Consider the following 19,425-nt stretch of genomic DNA (forward strand, 5'->3'; position numbering starts at 1 on the left):
AACCAAAAAAATAATAATTATGGAACAATTCCACTTTGGGTATCACCACAGGAAGCCTTCTTTGGAAAATGGAGAAGTTACAGATAAAAATGGTTGAAATACAAAGACTTATTAAATAAAGATCCCAAAACTGAATTTGAATTTAAATCAAGAGAGGAATTAGAATCATTTGGAATAATCTGTAACTAGTTCACATATAAGCAACTGAAGGAAAGATATAAAATAGATCTAAAATTAAAAGACTTTGAAAAATAGCGAAAAGACATAGAGAAAGTAATGTCAGAGAGAGAAAAACATAAGAGGCTTAGATTTTATAAAATTTTACTACAACAAGAATTAGAAGTAAGATGCAATGTTAAAATGGGCACAGAATATTGGGCATACAATTGAGTTAGGAAAATGGGAGAAATAATGGGGGGAAATGAATAAATTTACATTCAGGCAAGACTTGAAGGAGAACTATTTCTAAAATGTTAAACAGATGGTATCTCACTCTTGACAAACTGGACGCAGTGTATAAAAGGGAAAAATAAATGTTGGAAGTGTTCCGATAACATGAGATCCTTCTATGAGGTGGATGTGCCTAGTGGTGAAGAAAATATTGGTGAAAAATTCACAGTCTGGTGACTAGGATTATTGGTAAGAAGCTTCCACTACAGCCAGAATTATGTCTGCTAAACATGACACATGGCATAGAAGAAAACGTAGAAAGACAAACTTGAACAATAATTCCATATATGATCACAGCCGCAAGACAATGGAATCACTAGAGTTGATGCCACCCAGTGTGGTAACGCATGATGTCACACACACACACCCCAAAAAAACTGACCTCCTCCCATACAACACCATACAGAATCCTTAGTAATGGGGGGGGGGGGGTTTGTACTAATGTTATTCATAAATCATAATTCCCATATATCACTGAATGTAATGGCAATAGTTGTGACATAAACAACTAGCAAAATTAAAACTATACCTTTAAATTGTAATGTCATACAAACAGCCTAAATGTATTTGCATATACATAGTTTCATGTGGTTAAAGTGAAAATTGGTAAAATGTGATGTTTTTAAAGAAAATTTTAAAAGAATACTTTTTAAAAATTAAAAAATTAAAATGTTACAATTTTTTAAAAAAACTGGGGCCTCTCCTTTCTCCTTCCACTGAGTCTCACCCCACTCACACTTTATCTTCAGAGTTTTAAAGGGATGCAGGTGAAAGCCAAGCCCATTTCTGTCAAAAAGCAGATGTTTGAGGAGCAAGTAGTGTCAGCCCCTTAGGATGTCACCTGGTGCAGTCCACACACCCCACAACGCCTAGTGACGCCACTGCCACAAGAATCTTGTATGCACAAAAATGGAAAACTCAAGACCCACCCACAGGTAAAGAATGGTTAACTAAACTAGCCAACATGATGGAGATGGCCACACTCACATACTGGCTCAAAGATAAATCCACAGAGAAAAGAGATAAAGATTGAAAAACAGTTTTAATATTTTGGAAGGAAAAATAGTCAAGTTTAAGAGATATTAGTTGAAGAAAGATCAACATCTAGAGAGATGAGAAGGTTAAAGATATTCTACTATGAAGATATTTGACATTATATCACTCCATATAAGATTAGGTGATAGTGAGAGAGAAACAAACAAAATAGGGCAAGAACAAAGGAGAAAATCATTAAAAAGGAAAGAAAGAAAATTCGTAAAACTTTTGAAAGATCATAAAGGCTTAGAGAAATACTGGCAAGACTAGATGGAAAGTTGATATTAGCAACGTGTAACAGATATAATATGTAAAGATATATTGAAAGGGTGGGAAGAGCCATTGACAAAGAATTGAAAGTGAATTTTTGTCATTTCACTCCTTGTGATTCAATGTTAGATTGTTAATTTTGTGTGTTTTTTTAAATGTGTGTGTGTGTGTATGTATGTGTATATATATATATATAGATAGATAGATAGATAGAGAGAGAGAGAGAGAGAGAGAGAGAGAATTGTGTTAATAAAAATCATATACAAAAAAAGAAAAAGAAAGCAGTATTTGATTTCAAAGAAACATAAAAATGGACTATATAAGATCAGGATTCAGAGATCTGAGGGAGGGTATGCAGAAGTTAAAGCCTCCTAGTGGCACTCCCTTCTTTTCCCTCCACAAGGTCAACCAGCAAGACCAAACCATTGGGTTTGCCTTTTAAAGAGACAGAAGACCTAATCTCCTCCATGCATTTGTTTTTTTAAGCCAGGTAAAATGTGGGCATGCATCTGAGAAAGTAGGCTTAAGTCTATGAAAGATCCTGTTTTCAACTCCTTTCAGTTATTCCCAAGGGTGCAACTAGATCTCTTTGCATACTGATTTTCCAGACCGACATTCTATGGCTATGTCTCTGAATTCTATACAGATATATCTTGTTAGTCACATTTCATTTAGAAACTTTACCCTCATTCCCCAACACTTTGAGCTCTCTCATGGACAATGTGATCAGAAAACATTTGGGGCTTCTTGATCAATCATGCTAATATGAAATATTTTGATTTCTCACTGCCCACCGGGGATGAAGCGCCCTTTCAATTACCCTAGTGCCTTGATTACCTCCTTTATGGGCACACATTTCTGATATGAGTGCACCAGTATAGATATATTTCTTTTATCTTACCACCACATTGGGATTTCCAGGCATGGTATAAATAGACCAATCCATATTCATGTCTCCCTTCACTGGTATGAAAACAGAGAATCCATGAATTAGCAATAGGAAAGCAGAGAAATGAACATAGTATATTGTCTAGTAAACTGCAAGAGTGCCATCTTGTGTTCAAGTCAATGTTCTCAGTCATTTGCTTCCCAGATATTTTGTTGTTGTTGTGTGTCTTCAAGTCGTTTCCAACTTATGGCGATCCTAGGGTGAATGTATCATGGGGTTTTCATGGCAACATTTGTTCAGAGGAGGTTTGCCATTGTCTTCCCGAGGCTGAGAGCATGTGTGTGCCCAAGGTCACCCAGTGGGTGACCTTATAACTGCTAGTCCTTGTTCCAGCTACACTCTAAGGCAAGGATAAGGAAAAGATTCTGGTCTACCAGTGTACCATCAGCCAATTTCCAATGGTCGCCCAGCATTCTAGCAAAGAATGCAGGACCACATAGAATTTACACTGTACGTGAAGGCATGAGATCGTATCTGACTTCAGAAACTAAGCAAGGTCAGAGGCACGCTGTCTCTGGTACTGGATTACTACTTGGAAGGGAGAACACCAGGAAATACCAGGTGCTGCAGGCTATATTCAGAGGAAGGCAATGGCAAACCACCTCTGAGTATTCCTTGCCTAAGCAACCCTTATTAAATTCATGGGGCCACCATACATCAACAGGTGACTTGAAGATATGTTAAAATCAGGTTTCTTTACCATTTTATTTATTTGCTTTATATCTCACCTTGGTCCCAAATGGGACTCAATGTTCCTCACCCAAGTTAAAACAAAGTACATTAATTAAACACTGGTAATAAAAAACCTTTTTAAAAACCATTAAGTGAGCTATCATGTTAAAACAGCACCACATTTAAACAATATGAAATCATTTATGTTCCTAAGCAAGAATGCTTACTCAGGGTTACTTAGCACAGATCACTTATACCTACCTTCTCAAGAACTTAAGAGCCCCACTGGATCAAAACAAAGGCTTCTCTAGTCCAGTCCACTATGTTGTCAATGAGATGCCAACAGGAAATCCATAAACATAACACAAGGGAACATATATATAAATTGTTGTTGTTGTTGTTACTCTGTCTTGTGTTCCTTAAGTGACTGATATACAGAGGCACACTGTCTCTGATACTGCATGTGGCACAGATCCATCCTGATAATCCTATCTTCCACAAATGTGTCCACCTCATTTTTAAAGCCATACATATCAGTGTAACTACATCTTGTGGTAGCAAATTCAATAGCTTCAAGGGTACAGTGTGTGAAGAAATGTTTCCTTTTATATCTCCCAAATCTTCCTCCATTTAGGCTTAGCAAGGTTGGTCCTATTGTTTGGGAATCAACACACCTAAGTCCCAACACCCTTCCCAAACTTCCTAGGTCCCCTTGACTACCCCTCTGATGACCACACTCCCCATCTCATCAGCCTTAGTGGGTGTTGGCCATCACTGGGTTTCAGTAATAAGACTGAGTTATAATAATGTGACAGAGGATGAAAAGCTTTATCTAGACCATGCATAATTTTATACGCCTCTGCCATGTCTCCCCTTATTCACCTTTTTGGTAAGCTAAACAGTCTCAAACAGTGTACACATTCCTCACAGTGGAATTTCTTCCAAGCTGTGCTTTGCACATTTAAGAAACTGATGAACCGCAAGAAATACTACTTTTTTAAAAAAAAAAAAGCAACACGCAAAATCTCAGCCATGCAAGTCCGGTCAGTTTACCCCTGCCCTAAAGACACAAGGGATTTCATCAGCAGAGCTAGACAATTATTTACAATCACATACTGCAAACCCTAGTGTACAGAGGGTGCACTGAAACAATTTCTAAGTACAAATGAACATTGTCATTTATTAATGGCACACTTGCATGCAAATTACAGTTATAATGTATGGAATAGACCCCTCATTGTTTAATACCACAGTTACGTTTTTTATGCTGATTAACTTTAATTTGTTCTGTGCGTGCTAAGTATAATGCAGCATGAGTTCCTCTTAATGAGACTGGATATATATTTCAAAAACATACATTCACAGGAAGGGCAGGCAGTCCTTGCCAGCTCATGGCACACATACATTTAGCTAACAAAACCTACAATTTAGACTTTGACTTTCACAAATTACACTATTTAGGTGTATTTTCCCCATGGAATTTGCTACAAATATAAAACAGAGATACAGAACTTATGACGGGTGAAGAAAACAGAGCTGTCTGGTTGGGAGGTCTACGCAATATCACTAGATTGCATGAAGGGCCACAGTTTAGTGATACCAGGGATAGCGCCAACACAGGGCAGGAACTGGTACATTAGAAAAGACTAGACACATTTTGTTCACTACTAGTAAGCTCAAAAATATAATATGTTTATATCAGTGTTGGGTGAGTGGATTTTGCATTTTTTTACAAATTAAATAAAATATAAACTTTGCAATAGCAAACTTTGTATAGAAAAAAATCATTTCATGAATGGGGAAAATTTTTAAACCTCCCATTGTCATCACACTTATCTTTAGCATTAACATTCAAAGCCATAGGATTGGAAGTGGCACTGGTAGTTGCCCATAGGAAATACATATTGTTGGCTCCTTCAAAAGTAGGTTTGCACAGTTTGAAGCAATTCAACAATTTATAGTTTAATTATATTCTAATTTTTGTACGTTTTCATGATGTGGAACTTTATCTGTACCTAGCAAGTTCAAGTTGTACACAATAATCACCTTGGAATACCTTAATAAAACTAATATTTTAAATCACTTTCCACATAGCTGTGACCTCTTGGAAATACAGTATACTAGTTTGATTAACTCTTAGCCTGCCCCTATCCTAAATGTCCAGGTTATATTACAATTTCAAGAAAAGAGAAATGTGAATATTCTTTTCATTAAGACGACGTATTGCTAGAAATATCCGAGTGAAATCCCCAGACAGCTGTTTATGTCATTTGTCAAGAGATGGCTTGAGAAAACTGAGTTGCTTGCAGTGACTGCAGAAAAATTGTTTACCTGTGCTCACTGCTCTAGTATGCAAGCTGGTTGAATGACATTTAAAGATACTTCAAATAAGAATCCATAAGCAATTCCATGTGTATGGGTCCCATTGATGACAAGCAGAAATGTGAATCAGATTTTGAAGTCGTAGCCTCTCAAGATTAGAATAGGACATGATCTGTATGTAAATAGTAACTCACTCCATCCTCACATACACCTCATTTACATGCCCCCATGTCTCTGTCTCTTCAACCTCACCATATCAAGTCATTTTAAGGTACACTGGCTATGAAATATGTTGGATTAAGGGGAACCTAGTCTGTATTTTTACAAATGAAGCCTTGCCTACTACAATGCAACCTATGTCTTAGGGGGTTGGTTGTGTAATTGTGTAAAAAGCAGGTTCTGTCCAACTTTTCTCCTTGCTTCCTTTATTAGAGTCATGAGAGATATCCCCAGCTTAATCTAATTTAAGAAGAAATAATTCAACAGTTAAAACCTTTCACAACTATTTCCTAAGAAGAAAACATAAACATTTTTGGGCATATGCATATTAATGTCTTAGTTCAGTTTCTCAGCACAAAAACCCAGCTTTTCTAGCAAAAATGGAAGGTTTGAGGTCAAGGCCTTTAAGAAAGGCTTTTGAGACAGCTATCTTCCTCAAAGGTTCCAAGGATCATTATATGTTTAAAATGTGTGAAAGGGTTGGCAAAGAGGGAGCTGCATTTTGGATTAATCTGTAAAGGTCTTTATAAATTAGCAAAATTGATCTCAAAAGGTGAACGGCTAGCCAAGGACTGTGCAGTTCTGGAAGATGGTGAGTCTTGCCTTCTAAAGTACTTAAGCAGCAGGCTCTCAGCCTATCCTGCGTTTATCCCCATTTATTCTTAACTTTGCAAAACACGTTTAGAAAGCTGGGCTTAAAACAGTTACCTTATTAAGTGTATTTTGTATGCTTCTTTCCTACTGGAAGCCAAGCTCACACACTGTGAAGTAATATTTCACGACAGCTCACTAACATTTACAAATCATTAATAAGCTCTAATACTAAAAGAGATGCACCAAATAAAGGAAATTGCAGGAATGCTGCTTTAGTTCAGGTGAGCTGCAAAATAAAATGAAAAGTTCTGTCATTATAAGTTTCAAATTCTACTGCCTTTAAGAAAGCCATTTGCTGAGCTACTAACTTGAAACCCACCTGTGATGTACTTGATGAAGTCTGCAACTGTACAAGATTTCAAACCAATCCAATAAAAATTGCCACTGATTTAGCAATATTGGAACTTGATGCATTTACCTTATACTGTATACACCAATTTTCAAACAATATTAGATCTTGTCTGGCAGATCTTTTGCAGTGGTTGCAGGCGGTCAGACTTCTTCTCCTGTTCCCTTATCTGTTGGAGTTCCCCAGGGCTCTGTTCTGGGTCCCCTTCTGTTTTCTCTCTACACACTGTCTTTAGGTAAACTCATCAGCTCTTTTGGTTTTTCCTACCATCTGTATGCCGATGACACCCAGTTGTATCTTTCCACCCCTGACATTTTTTCCAAGGCTTGAACAGCATGTTTCGTCTTGCCTCACAGCTGTCTCACAGTGGATGCGCCATCGGCGTTTGAAGCTCAACATGTCCAAGATGGAGCTTCTTGTCTTTCCTCCTAAGCCCACCCTTCAACACTCCTTTTCTGTCTCTGTGGACAACATTTCTATTCAACCAGTCCAGCAAGCCCGCAGTCTTGGTTTCATCTTTGATTCTTCTCTGTCGTGTATCCCTCAGATCCAGACCACAGCCAAGGCTTGTAGATTCTTTTTGTACAATATTGCTAAAATCCGACCATATCTCTCTGCCTCTACTGCCAAGATCCTGGTTCATGCCCTAGTGGTCTCACGACTCGATTACTGTAACGTCCTCCTGGCTGGGCTTCCTCTTTCTCACCTCCGTCCTTTAATCTCTGTCCAGCATTCAGCTGCACGCATTATCACAGGGGTAGGCAACCTTTTTGAGCCGGGGGCCGGGTTGCTGTCCCTCAGACAACTGGGGGGCCGAAGCCGGGGGTGGAGCTTCCACCCTCCGGGGGCGGAGCTGTACACGGGGGTGGAGCTTCCACCCTCTGGGGCGGAGCTGCATGCCAGGGCGGAGCTTCCACTATCTGGAGGCAGGGCCACATGTCAGGGGTGGAGTTTCCACCCTCCGGGGGCGGAGCCGCATAATAATAACAATATTTGCAAGAAGTGACTAGGCAAGGCCACAAAACAGCAAAAAATGCATGCCACTGTCTGAACCCAGAAATGTGCAAGCAAGTCCATGTGGGGGGATCTTGCAAAGACAATACCAAGGGACAACAACAATAATAATAGCAGTATTTGCAAGGATGGAAGCTACTAGGCAAGGCCACAGAACAGCAAAAAATGCATGCCACTGTCTCAAAACACAAAGGCACAGGTAGTATAACCCCCCTCCCCCAATGAACAAACCTCTCACCTGGCTCAGTGGCTGTGGTTCTCTCTCTCTCTTCCCTCTCTTTCTCTCCCTTCCTCCTTCCCTCTCACTCCCACCCTCCCACCCTTTCTCTCTCTCCCTCTCTCCTCATAGAATCATAGAGTTGGAAGAGACCACTACGGCCATCCAGTCCAACCCCCTGCCATGCAGGAAATCAGAATCAAAGCATCCCCAAAGGAGCATGGGGGTTGTTGTTTTTTTGCAAAGATAGTAAGGGAGTCACAAAGCATAGGAGAAACATAGAATCATAGAGTTGGAAGAGACCCCAAGGGCCATCCAGTCCAACCCCCTGCCATGCAGGAAATCAGAATCAAAGCATCCCCAAAGGAGCATGGGTTTTTTTTTTTTTTTGCAAAGATAGTAAGGGAGTCACAAAGCATAGGAGAAACATAGAATCATAGAGTTGGAAGAGACCCCAAGGGCCATCCAGTCCAACCCCCTGCCATGCAGGAAATCAGAATCAAAGCATCCCCAAAGGAGCATGGGTTTTTGTTTTTGTTTTGCAAAGATAGTAAGGGAGTCAAAAAGCATAGGAGAAACATAGAATCATAGAGTTGGAAGAGACCCCAAGGGCCATCCAGTCCAACCCCCTGCCATGCAGGAAATCAGAATCAAAGCATCCCCAAAGGAGCATGGGGGGGGGGGTTTGCAAAGATAGTAAGGGAGTCACAAAGCATAGGAGAAACATAGAATCATAGAGTTGGAAGAGACCCCAAGGGCCATCCAGTCCAACCCCCTGCCATGCAGGAAATCAGAATCAAAGCATCCCCAAAGGAGCATGGGAGGGTGTTTTTTTTTTGCAAAGATAGTAAGGGATTCACAAAGCATAGGAGAAACATAGAATCATAGAGTTGGAAGAGACCCCAAGGGCCATCCAGTCCAACCCCCTGCCATGCAGGAAATCAGAATCAAAGCATCCCCAAAGGAGCATGGGGGGGTTTGCAAAGATACCAAGGGAGAGTAAATAACAGTCACCAAGCAGAGGAAAATACATGCACCAACCAACCTCTTCAGTGGCTCGCTCCGGCTGGCTGGCTGGCTCTGTTACTTTCACTTTCCTTTTCTCTGCCGCCTCCTCCTTTCCCTCCCCTCCACACTCTTCTATTCATAGAGGGAGGCGGAGAGAGGAGGGCAGAGCCAGGAAAACGGAGCCAGGAGGGCGAAGGGCAGAGAGAGAAGGGAGGAGGGCGGAGCCCATTCGGAGGGCTGCAGCAAGCGCCCCGGGCCTCCTAGAGGGGCGCCGCCATTTTAAAAAACAAAATGGCGGCCGGAGCAGCGCCATTCGGCGGCGCAATCGGCGGCAGGGGCGAGCGCGGGCCAGGCCTAGAGGCTTCGCGGGCCGGATGCGGCCCGCGGGCCGCACGTTGCCGATGCCTGCATTATCACATCCGCCCACTGCTCTGACCACATCTCTCCTGTGTTGGCATCCCTTCACTGGCTCCCCCTCCCTTTCCGCATTCAGTATAAGCTCCTGCTGTCGACATTCAATGCCCTCCATGGGCTGCCCCCCCTTACTTATCAGACCTTCTTTCTCCTCACCTTCCCACTAGGGCCCTCCGTTCTGGTAGTCAAGGTCTGCTGTCACAGCCCAGGATTTCCTCTACCCCATCTTGGATTCGCCCCTTTTCACTCACTGCCCCTCACTCCTGGAACCTTCTTCCCTCGCGAGCAAGAGCCATCACTTCTTTAACCAGCTTCAAAACGGAGTTGAAGACCATTCTGTTCAGGGCAGCGTTCCCAGGCATTGCATAATTGTCACTTGCTATTTGATGATCTTTTCTTCCCTGTTTTATTGAATCATTTCCTGTATTGCTATGTATTTTATATGTGTTATCGTACTAGAGATGCCCCCTCCCCACTCCCTTTGTGTCGTGTCTTTTTAGATTGTAAGCCTGAGGGCAGGGATCCGTCCAATTAAAAAGATTGTATGTACAACGCTGTGTAAATTTACAGCGCTTTATAAATAAAGGTTAATAATAATAATAAATAATATTATGTTTTTTTAAGGTTTTGGAGAAATCTATTGTAGTATTTTATCCTGACTTCTTAAGGAAGGCACCCTATCATTGGTTTGATTAACATCTGGGCATCTTTCCTCAGACCCTAGCCTGGCTAGGAGTAGAGCTGTAGGTCTCAAAATGCCACTCAGTTCTCAAAGCTGTTGCTAAGTGAGTGTGTGAGGAGATTGGTCGATATTCTCGCTCAGTTGTGCCAGTTCCTTCTTCTGAAATTTACCCCACAGCACCTGATATTCATTGGAAGCCTCCCATCCAAGCACTAACCAAGACCGATTCTCCTTAGCTTCCAGGATTAGACACAATTTAGTGCCTTTAGGAGTTAAGCCAGCCAGTAGCATCTATCTGATCTTTTGAAATTACACAGTTCTTTATTGACTCTCCTTGTCTCTGGCTTCTTCCAGTCCTGCTACTTTCCCTCCAAATCCACTAACAATCCATTAACAGCTTCCCAGGCTAATTTCTCATGGCTATAGTCCTTCAGGCATCCTGCACTTTACAACATGTGTATTCTCTGTGTGTGTGTGTTTATACACGTGTTTTACGGAATACTGTTATGACAAATTTATTTGTTTTTTAAAAAAATAGAGAAATTTGGTGATTTTTAAAAAACCCTCTCTGGTCAAGATCAGTTATACCCCCCTTACCCCCACAAAACCAAGGAATTGTAGGCTAAGGTCAATGCCTCAACCTTAACAAATGTGTTCCATGATCAATAATAATATTCTGGATGTCCTAAATCATGCTTGCTTACAACTTACTCTCCATGTGTTCACACATTTCCTTGATGTTTAAGTCCCAAATCCAAACAAGGAGAATTCTCTGAAAGCTTGGTCCGTTTCTAAGCTCTGTACTTCCACTCTTTCCTACAGCTCAGTCTCATGGGAAATTATGAGTTTTATGCCATATAAGCAAGATGACATGCAAACTTTAATGCAAAATGATGTCCCAGAGTCCATCAGACATATTATGGGAGAAAGAGGTTGCTTTCTAATTTGGGGAACACCATTATCTCACTATCCAAGATAGGAGGGAAAAGAGCACTTTGATGGGTAAGCTATAAGACATGCTGGAACTCTAAACAGTTTGTGATCCTTTCCAAAATTGCTCAAAGACAAACTTAGGTGCAGCTGCATTGTGTGCACCTTTCTATTTTAAAATAAAAAGCAGGATTAGACATCTAAGTTTAAGCAGAAAAATCAGAGTACAATTAAAGGGAGTGATTAACCCTTTCCCCGCTATGCTTTTCTGCTCAAAAAATATTCCACAGGGGTTTTGTTGTTGATGATGTATAAGTATTCTTCATTCCCAGGAGAGATGCAGTTTGCAAACAAGTAAGGTTACTTTGGGTTTAAAAAGAGAAATACACATATGACGTCGCATTTAGTTTGTCTTTTAATCTTTACGTCCCTACATATGGTTTTGATGCCAATAAGATAAAACTAAAGCAACTGAAACCGCTGGTTGGTGGATTATGTATTTGCCACATCTCAGTATCAATGGCCTTGTGGCAACGCACAACAAACAATAACAAATCAAATTAGTATTTTAAAGTCATTTTCAAATATGTGCACACTTTAAAATAATTGCCTTCAAATCCTTACAGAAAGATGTAGTTCAGAGATCCCAACAACTGGACTGTTTATTATGAGGTTTAGCATGAAGTTCTTATGGTAACAGGTGATGTACAACAAAGAAATAAAAACTTCACTCTTGCCAAGCAAGAAATCTGTGGAATAAACGAATTGCATCTGATTTACGAAGTTAAATTCTTCTACTGATATTATTATATAGTAATTTGCTTCATGAATTCCAACAACCAATTTCACAAATTGGCACAAGTGTCCAAAGACTTGGCAGCATGCATACTATACACACAGAGGTTTCAAAGGAACGCCCACCTCCAATGACTTTTCCATTCCAGCTACAGTCATGAGGGAAATCCTATCCATTCTTAGGCTGTGAATCAGCAGCTAATTTCTGGCATGTAAGGTCTAGTCAATAAAAATAAATGATGATGTCAAAGGCAAAGCACTAGTAGAAATACTTTTGGAAAAAATAGAAACTGGAGCCTGCTGACAGAACTGTAAGAAACTAGTAAAATGCTGAAAATGGAAACAATTTTCTGGGAACTGACAAAACTATTATTAACAGGCCTACTTGAACAGTAGAAGTTATTAATTGGAAAAAGAAAACGCTTCTATGAATGTGATAATTTCTCTGCAGGGGAAACATTAACCTTTAATGGCCTGGACAAAAGGCTGTTCTACCAGAAGTACTAATCCCCTTTTCTCAAAAACAAATTACAAAAACTTTGGTTGTTCTTGCTCACCAGTCACTAGTTCTGGACATCCTCAGGCAAAACAGTGGCATAACTTGTTGTTGTTACTAGAAAAGAGAGTATGCTTGGTGGTATATGTACATTTCTGGTGATGATAAAACAGTACTGTAATCATATTCTGATCCATCTGCTTCAAAAACCAGGAAAGGGGAAAACTTTGGCCATCTAGATTTCTGGAACATAGCTCCCACAATCCCTTTATCATTGGCCATGCTGGTGGAGGCTTCTAGGTGCTGAGGTCAAAAACCAAAAGTTGTATATCTCACTTTACAAAGTAGAACAGTGTCATAACAGGGTTACAATGCTGTTTTACCATCACTTTTATTCAGAGAACTAGAAGCCTTCTTATGATCACAGGAAAAGGTGGCTCTATGACTGATTAAAATATTGATTATCCTTCATAGAATCAGAGTTGGAAGACATTTCAAGGGCCATCATCATGTCCAACCTCCTGTGATGCAGAAACTTACGAAGCACCCCTGACAGTTGGCCATCCGGAAGCTCCACCACATTCCAAGAGAGAGTGTTCCAGTCAGCATTTTCTTCCTAATGTTGAGGTGGATCCTTTTTTTCCTGTAGTTTGCATCCACTGATCTGTGTCCTAGTCTCTGGAGCTACAGAAAACAAACTTGCTCCATCCTCAGCATGACATCCCTTCAAATATTTAAACATGATGGGATGGATATGAGGGCACGGTGATATGGTGATTTAATTCTGTATATTATATTGGTTATTGAGAAGGGATATCAATTATGTTAAATCCACGCCTGGAAAACAAACTGGAGGGGCAGATAGCCAGTGGCGGAAAGTTGTTGTTTTATGACCCCAACCTTCCTGCCATGGGTCTGAGCTGTGAAACAGGGATGATCTTTTTCCTGGGAGATAAAATAACACAGGAGGGGAAGGAGGGAAACATGAAGGGCCTTTTGATCTGAATCAAAGGGGCGCTGGAGGATGGGAATGTATTTCTGATAGTCCGAGGAAGAACTTTATCAGTTCTGACACTGAACCCAGGACGGGAAACTCTGTCTTGATACCCAGAATAAGTCTCTAGTTTCTACTACACTACAATGCTGTCTTGGTTATTGGAAACTGGGTCCTCTAATCCTGACAATGAGGAGAAATCCTGCAGGTTGAAAGATGGATAGCTAGTAGGCTTTTGAATTAGTTGCATGCTGACCTAATTACACTGAGATCATGGTGAGGAAAGGTATGTGGTAGGAGACCAAATGCAAAAGACACAACACAGAATACAGAGCATCAAATAATGACATGAATCCTTTTTCATTCATGCACATGGACCTTACATATTTCACCAGTATTTAGAAATGACTGATGCTTTATCTTTCTTTTCACACATTAATGTTATGATGATTTCACATATGTCCAGTTTGACTTAGGCGGGTTATAGACCGCTGCTTTGAGGTGGTCTGCCACCGCCGCCGTTTGCTCCGTAAGGGAGCCGCCGCAGCAACACCGCGCGACTCCCTTGCGGAGCAAAAAAGAAGCTCCAAAATGGAGCTTCTTTAAGCGGCGCCTCTATGACATCACGAGGCGCCAGGGGCGGACTCGCGACGTCATAGACGCCGTGACACGTGCGGACGCACAGCGTCCTATACGTAAACATGGCGGCCCCCATGTGGAAGGGGCGCCACCATGTTGTACGTATGGAATATGTACTAGGGTTAGGGGGGTGCGGAAGCACCACCCCTTCCTAACCCTAATACGTATTCCATACGTATTTTTTGGCGGTTTGTAACCCGCCTAAGTAAGGAGATTGCCCACATCTCCTAAACTACACAAAATGGAAATTGCTGAGTATGTGACACATTACAAAAACTCATATGTAGCAAGCCTTGCATTGGTTTAGCAGGAAGGCTATTTTCAACACATAACTACAATCTATTTTCACAACAGGAAAGTAAAAAAAGACACCAAAACAAGTGTGCATTTCATATACATATTTATATATATTTCATGTACAAAGTTACATTCTGAATCCCCAAGGATTCAATAATAAATACTGAAATAACTTCACTGCTATATGAGCTTTCTGGCTCACAGAAAAGAAGCCTCAAGTTTTAAACAGACAGCAAGTTTAATGCTGCAGTATCCATCTCAAGGTTACAGAGGCAAGTAAAATTCAGCATAAAGTGTCTAGACAACATTTTCAAAAAATTAATGACCATAAAATGTTTTAAAACATGTTTAAAATATTAAGAAGTGTGCAGTAATGAAATTGTTAGAGAAAAGAAAACTATCTAGTGTACAGAAAAAATGTTTTTGAGGTGCAATATAGGTTTGTTACAATATGGCATAACCCTGTTAGGAAAATGAAGTCAGCATCCACAAAGAACTGTGTTTTTCACTCTGTCATTTTTACAAACTAAGGATCTTTACATGATCCTGTACACACAGGGTCAACTGCAAGAGTGCCAAGTCAGTATCAATCCTTTGGTAACTTTCGTAATACTCACATGGAAATAAATACTCAATTAAACATTTTCTTCAGGACACCATGTTCTTTAGAACAGTTAGCAATATTAGAAGATTATAAAACATTTCTTAGTTACTAAGGCAGCCTATGATAAAGTGTCTACACTCTGCCAGCTCTAACTGATCCAAACGAAGGAAGACCTTACAAGAAATGAACAATATGGCAGGATATATAAACTTCATTTTACCTTTTTCCATGCAAGACACATTTACCCAGACAAATCATGTGCTGCATATTTTTTGTGCTTGAAATGGTCTCTCAAACTATTAACAAAAGCTGTTAAATATCAAGAGATTCATTCCCACTCCTGATTTTAGAACTATGAGTACATGATACATAAGACATTCTCAAAACAGATTTTTTTTTTAGGCAATCGTTTGATGCATGAGATTTAGTGAGCTTTATCATCTACCATTAAAAGTGCTCTGAACAGGGAGTGCATACATTTTAGTGAATGGTGATGACACCCATCTTCTAAATCTGCTACTCTTAGGACAGGGATACATTTAAAAATGAAGAGGGACAGGTGAATGTATGTCAGTCCCTTCTTTGCACATGTAATAGTCTCTGTTGAACTCTTGTCTTTTTTTGCTGTGAACAGCAATTGATTCAATGAAAACAGAATGGCAATTTACTCAATACATCTGGCAAGTCATTAAACATGCTATCCAGACGCATCTGTTGTCTGACAGCAGTGAAGCACTTCAGAGAAATAGTTTACTCACTGTTTTTAAAATAAATAAAAAAAAACATTTTTCTATCTTTTCCCAAGAAAACGAATGTGGTAATTCAACCACCCAAGAAAGATCAGGAGAAAATATTCCAATTAAAAATAAAAACTATCAATTTATGGAGCCCAGAAAAGACAACAAAGGTGATGGGCTCATTCATCTGTGAAGAGATAGCAGGCATTTTACTTGGATACCCAATATTATCAGAGGGCACATACAGCTCACAGAATTCGTGGAGGGCATTACAGAATAATCTTTCTTTGACACATGTATTCTCCCATACTGGAGCCTTTTGTATGTGCACATGCCTGGGGCACAATTTGAACAACAATGATTTGTTTAAAACCCCAAGCTTCTTTGGACCTTCCATACTGTTTTAGATGACAGTTCATTTTCTTAGGTTTTCTAATATAGTTAAATAAGTTGAATATTTTTTGTAAAAAAAACCTGTGATCAGTTATCACTTTTAACCTATTGAAGGGAAAGAATCTACTGTCCAAGAATTAAACATTCAATAATTTAGCCACATAGCTCATGGTTTAAATACACAGTTATCAGAACCTATCAGTTTTGTACAAAATATGATGCTTAAAAAGTATTTATATATATAAATCTATAATGAATAGTTCTGAATTGAATTTGACTGATTTTCAGGTTAAGATGCTCATTCATTTTTTAAAAAGCTGCCTAAATAAATATTTACACAATAGACTTCAGCTCAACATGATTTAAAAAAAGTAGTATGTATATTATATATATAATATATATAAATACATGTTTTCTTGACAGATTTCAAACTGCTCCTATTGCATAAAAATTTTTAGGCAGTTTTTCAATATGGTTTCTAGTGTTTTTTAAGTTGTCATTTGAAACTGCTTTGAAATTTTGCTGTTCTGTCATTTAAATATTATCCGCTCCCATGTAATGGGAATAGACCAACTGTCTTGGTGGGCAACACCCAAATGTTATGATTTTAATCCATAGTTTCCAAGAAATAAAAGACTGGGAAGCTGATACACCTTTTGAAGAATTAAAAATATAGCATTCAACTTTGTTTGCCATCAACTGGGTATTCAGGAGCAAAGGATGACACTCAACCCAAAGTTTATAGTGAGGAGACAGAATTAGTGTTTTTGGTGTTATTTCATGTTTTCTCATGAAATAGAGACTCCCAGACCTCATATAGTGGTGCTGTCCCATTAATGTCAGTGATTACCTGAATGCTTGCGACCTGCAACTCGTCCACGGAAGAAAAATCTCTCACATTTTCACTAAGTAAATGGGCTATGAAATATATTTTTAAAAGAGTTAACTAAGGATTGTTTCCCTTCACTGTTGGCTTCTAAAGTTACAGTGCTCAGCTACTTTGTTCCCTCTTTGAGTCCCTCTACATCAAGTGCCATGAATGACCAGTTAAGATCCAAGGTAGTAGGTGTGCAAACGTAACCTATGTTCTGCTCAAGGCCTGTAAGAGAAGACTGCATAATTCTAAGAATGTCATTTGGAATTAATCAGAATATTTCCAAGAATTCTCAAGTAAGGAAAATGGAGAATTATTTCTCCCACAAAATACCACAAGTGTCATTTTTAAGGACATTATTTCTCATTTTAGTGCTATTAGCAATATGAAAACTTATCATCAGTGTATTTCTGAATCTTCTTCTCTCCATCTCAGGGATCTTGATATGAACAAAGGACATTCAGTATACCAAAGAAAACAAGACTGGTAGGATTTAGAAATGAAAAAATAAAGACCTGCAACTTATTTTAGCCCTCACTAAATACACAGAATATAATGTGAATATAATTCATCCGATATTTAAAAAATGCTATTCTGGAAACAACTTTGCTGTTTTACTCAATAATTGTTGTGGCGATGAATTCAAAATGTTTGTTCTAAATTTTAACCTCAAATTGTGGTACAAGTGGAAGGAAACAAATTCTATTATAGACTGCAGAGAGGACTACAGGAACCTACATTTGAAAGAGTAAGTACAATATATCTCTGTTTAGGGAAACTGCTTTGTTCTTGCTATGTAACACTGATGCAGTAAAACAGCAGAAGTTAATTTCCATATTGTTAAGGTTTGAGAGGTTGTGATATAAAGTAAAATGGCAAAGCAAAAACTTTATGCAGTGAAATGGGATCCACAAAAATAAAACAAAATCCAAAGACATGCAAAGGCATTTGCTGTCTCAAGCTGCTTTCCAGGGGGCTCATTCACTGCCACACATAACTTGCCACACTATCAGATGGCTTCTCTCAGCTTTGGCTACAGAAGGCTCTAGTGGCAGTGCCTCTCCCAGGAGTTCCGATTCACCAACTTCATCACCTGGATGCAAGACAGAATAATGGAGATGAGCAGGTTGACATACTAGAAGAAATTATGATGGAGGAGTGCAATTCCCTATTAAAATTTTGAGATTAACAGGAACTATATATGCCTACTTGAGAAGTGAGGTTTAGAGGAGGGTCTGCTCTGTGTCCCACCAGTAGGAGAAACACATTGTGGAACAACATGGGAGAGAGCCTTCTCTTCAGTGGCACTCTAGTTGAAGTTGGTGCCAACTGGCGCCAACAATGGGATAATTGCAGAGCCAAGTTAGAACTTGGATTTTTATTAAAGTCTTTGGGCCTGAATTATTTTACCCAGGCTGTGGGTATTTTATGGTTGCACTATTTAAAACTCTTTAAACCAGATATAAAATATCTGTTTTTTAATTGACAAAATATTTAGTACAGAATTGTTGTAATTACTTATTATTTTAAAATAATTTTATGGCAAGCCACTCTGAGACCTTCAGATATAGTCCCAGTTCTGAGAATGAATATATATATATATAAATATTTTAATACATATGTAAAACAAATGAAATAACTGTCACCTACTCCTGCAGTTCAAGAAAATATTAAATTCTCAAAATATATTGAATTGCAGGATAAATATTTTTATAAAAGCTCACATTCTTAGAATCTGTTACTTTCTGCTTCCCTCCTTTCCTGCAATGATATAGTTAAAGAACAGGTAACAATTCACAAGAAAAGACCACCTCTGACTTCACAGATGAAATAAAACCACTTTATGATCTTCAGCTCTGCCTCACTCTAAAATAGAGAAAGGCAACCTTCCGTACAACTACAATTCACATAAAGCCCAAACAAAATGACCATGGTGAGGGATTCTAATACAAGGAACCATCCTGCATATGCCTGCTCTAGCTTCATTAGGCAACAGAACCTAGGGGACAACAAAGCAATACATAAGGCAGGCCTCTACCAATAAGATCAGCTTGGTTTCCAACAGCCTATTGTGAAGTTGCATGAAAATAAAGTAAATCACAGTTGGACCTCTGTTTTCGCAGGGGATCCATTCCGGAACCCCCCTGCAAAAACAGAGTCTCACACTTAATCAAGCCCCATAGGCTTGAATGGAGCGCGCCCCTGTGCACATGGCAAGGTTGTGTGCACTGAGTACACTCACCATTGCAAATAGCGGAGTCACGCCACCACCTATATTCAAGGGAGTGGATCTCAGTTCCGTGCATTAGGAGGGGCAACTGTAGTTGCATTCTAAGACTGCAGAGAGTAGATGAAAGTAAAACTCAATTCTTGTTGATAACACTGGGCTAGGGCAGACCTTTCTCCCTTCA

At 39.4% G+C, this 19,425-nt stretch overlaps 1 protein-coding gene across 10 annotated transcripts in view; it reads right to left on the reverse strand.

The window, feature by feature from the left end:
* Nucleotides 1–14,492: 14,492 nt before the first annotated feature.
* SPAG9 (sperm associated antigen 9) overlaps nucleotides 14,493–19,425 on the reverse strand; it is a 128,585-nt gene continuing 123,652 nt past the window's right edge. For all 10 annotated transcript variants that reach the window (XM_089537487.1, XM_089537468.1, XM_089537457.1 and 7 more), the window contains one exon: nucleotides 14,493–18,107. In XM_089537487.1, the coding sequence (XP_089393613.1) occupies nucleotides 17,992–18,107 (116 nt within the window). In that variant the 3' untranslated portion in view covers nucleotides 14,493–17,991. The remainder of the gene's footprint in view (nucleotides 18,108–19,425) is intronic.

This window comes from Sceloporus occidentalis, unplaced genomic scaffold (genome assembly GCF_023333645.1).
Source record: "Sceloporus occidentalis isolate IW3139 unplaced genomic scaffold, rSceOcc1.0.p SCAF_1, whole genome shotgun sequence".
In the NCBI taxonomy this organism is placed as follows: domain Eukaryota; kingdom Metazoa; phylum Chordata; class Lepidosauria; order Squamata; family Phrynosomatidae; genus Sceloporus; species Sceloporus occidentalis.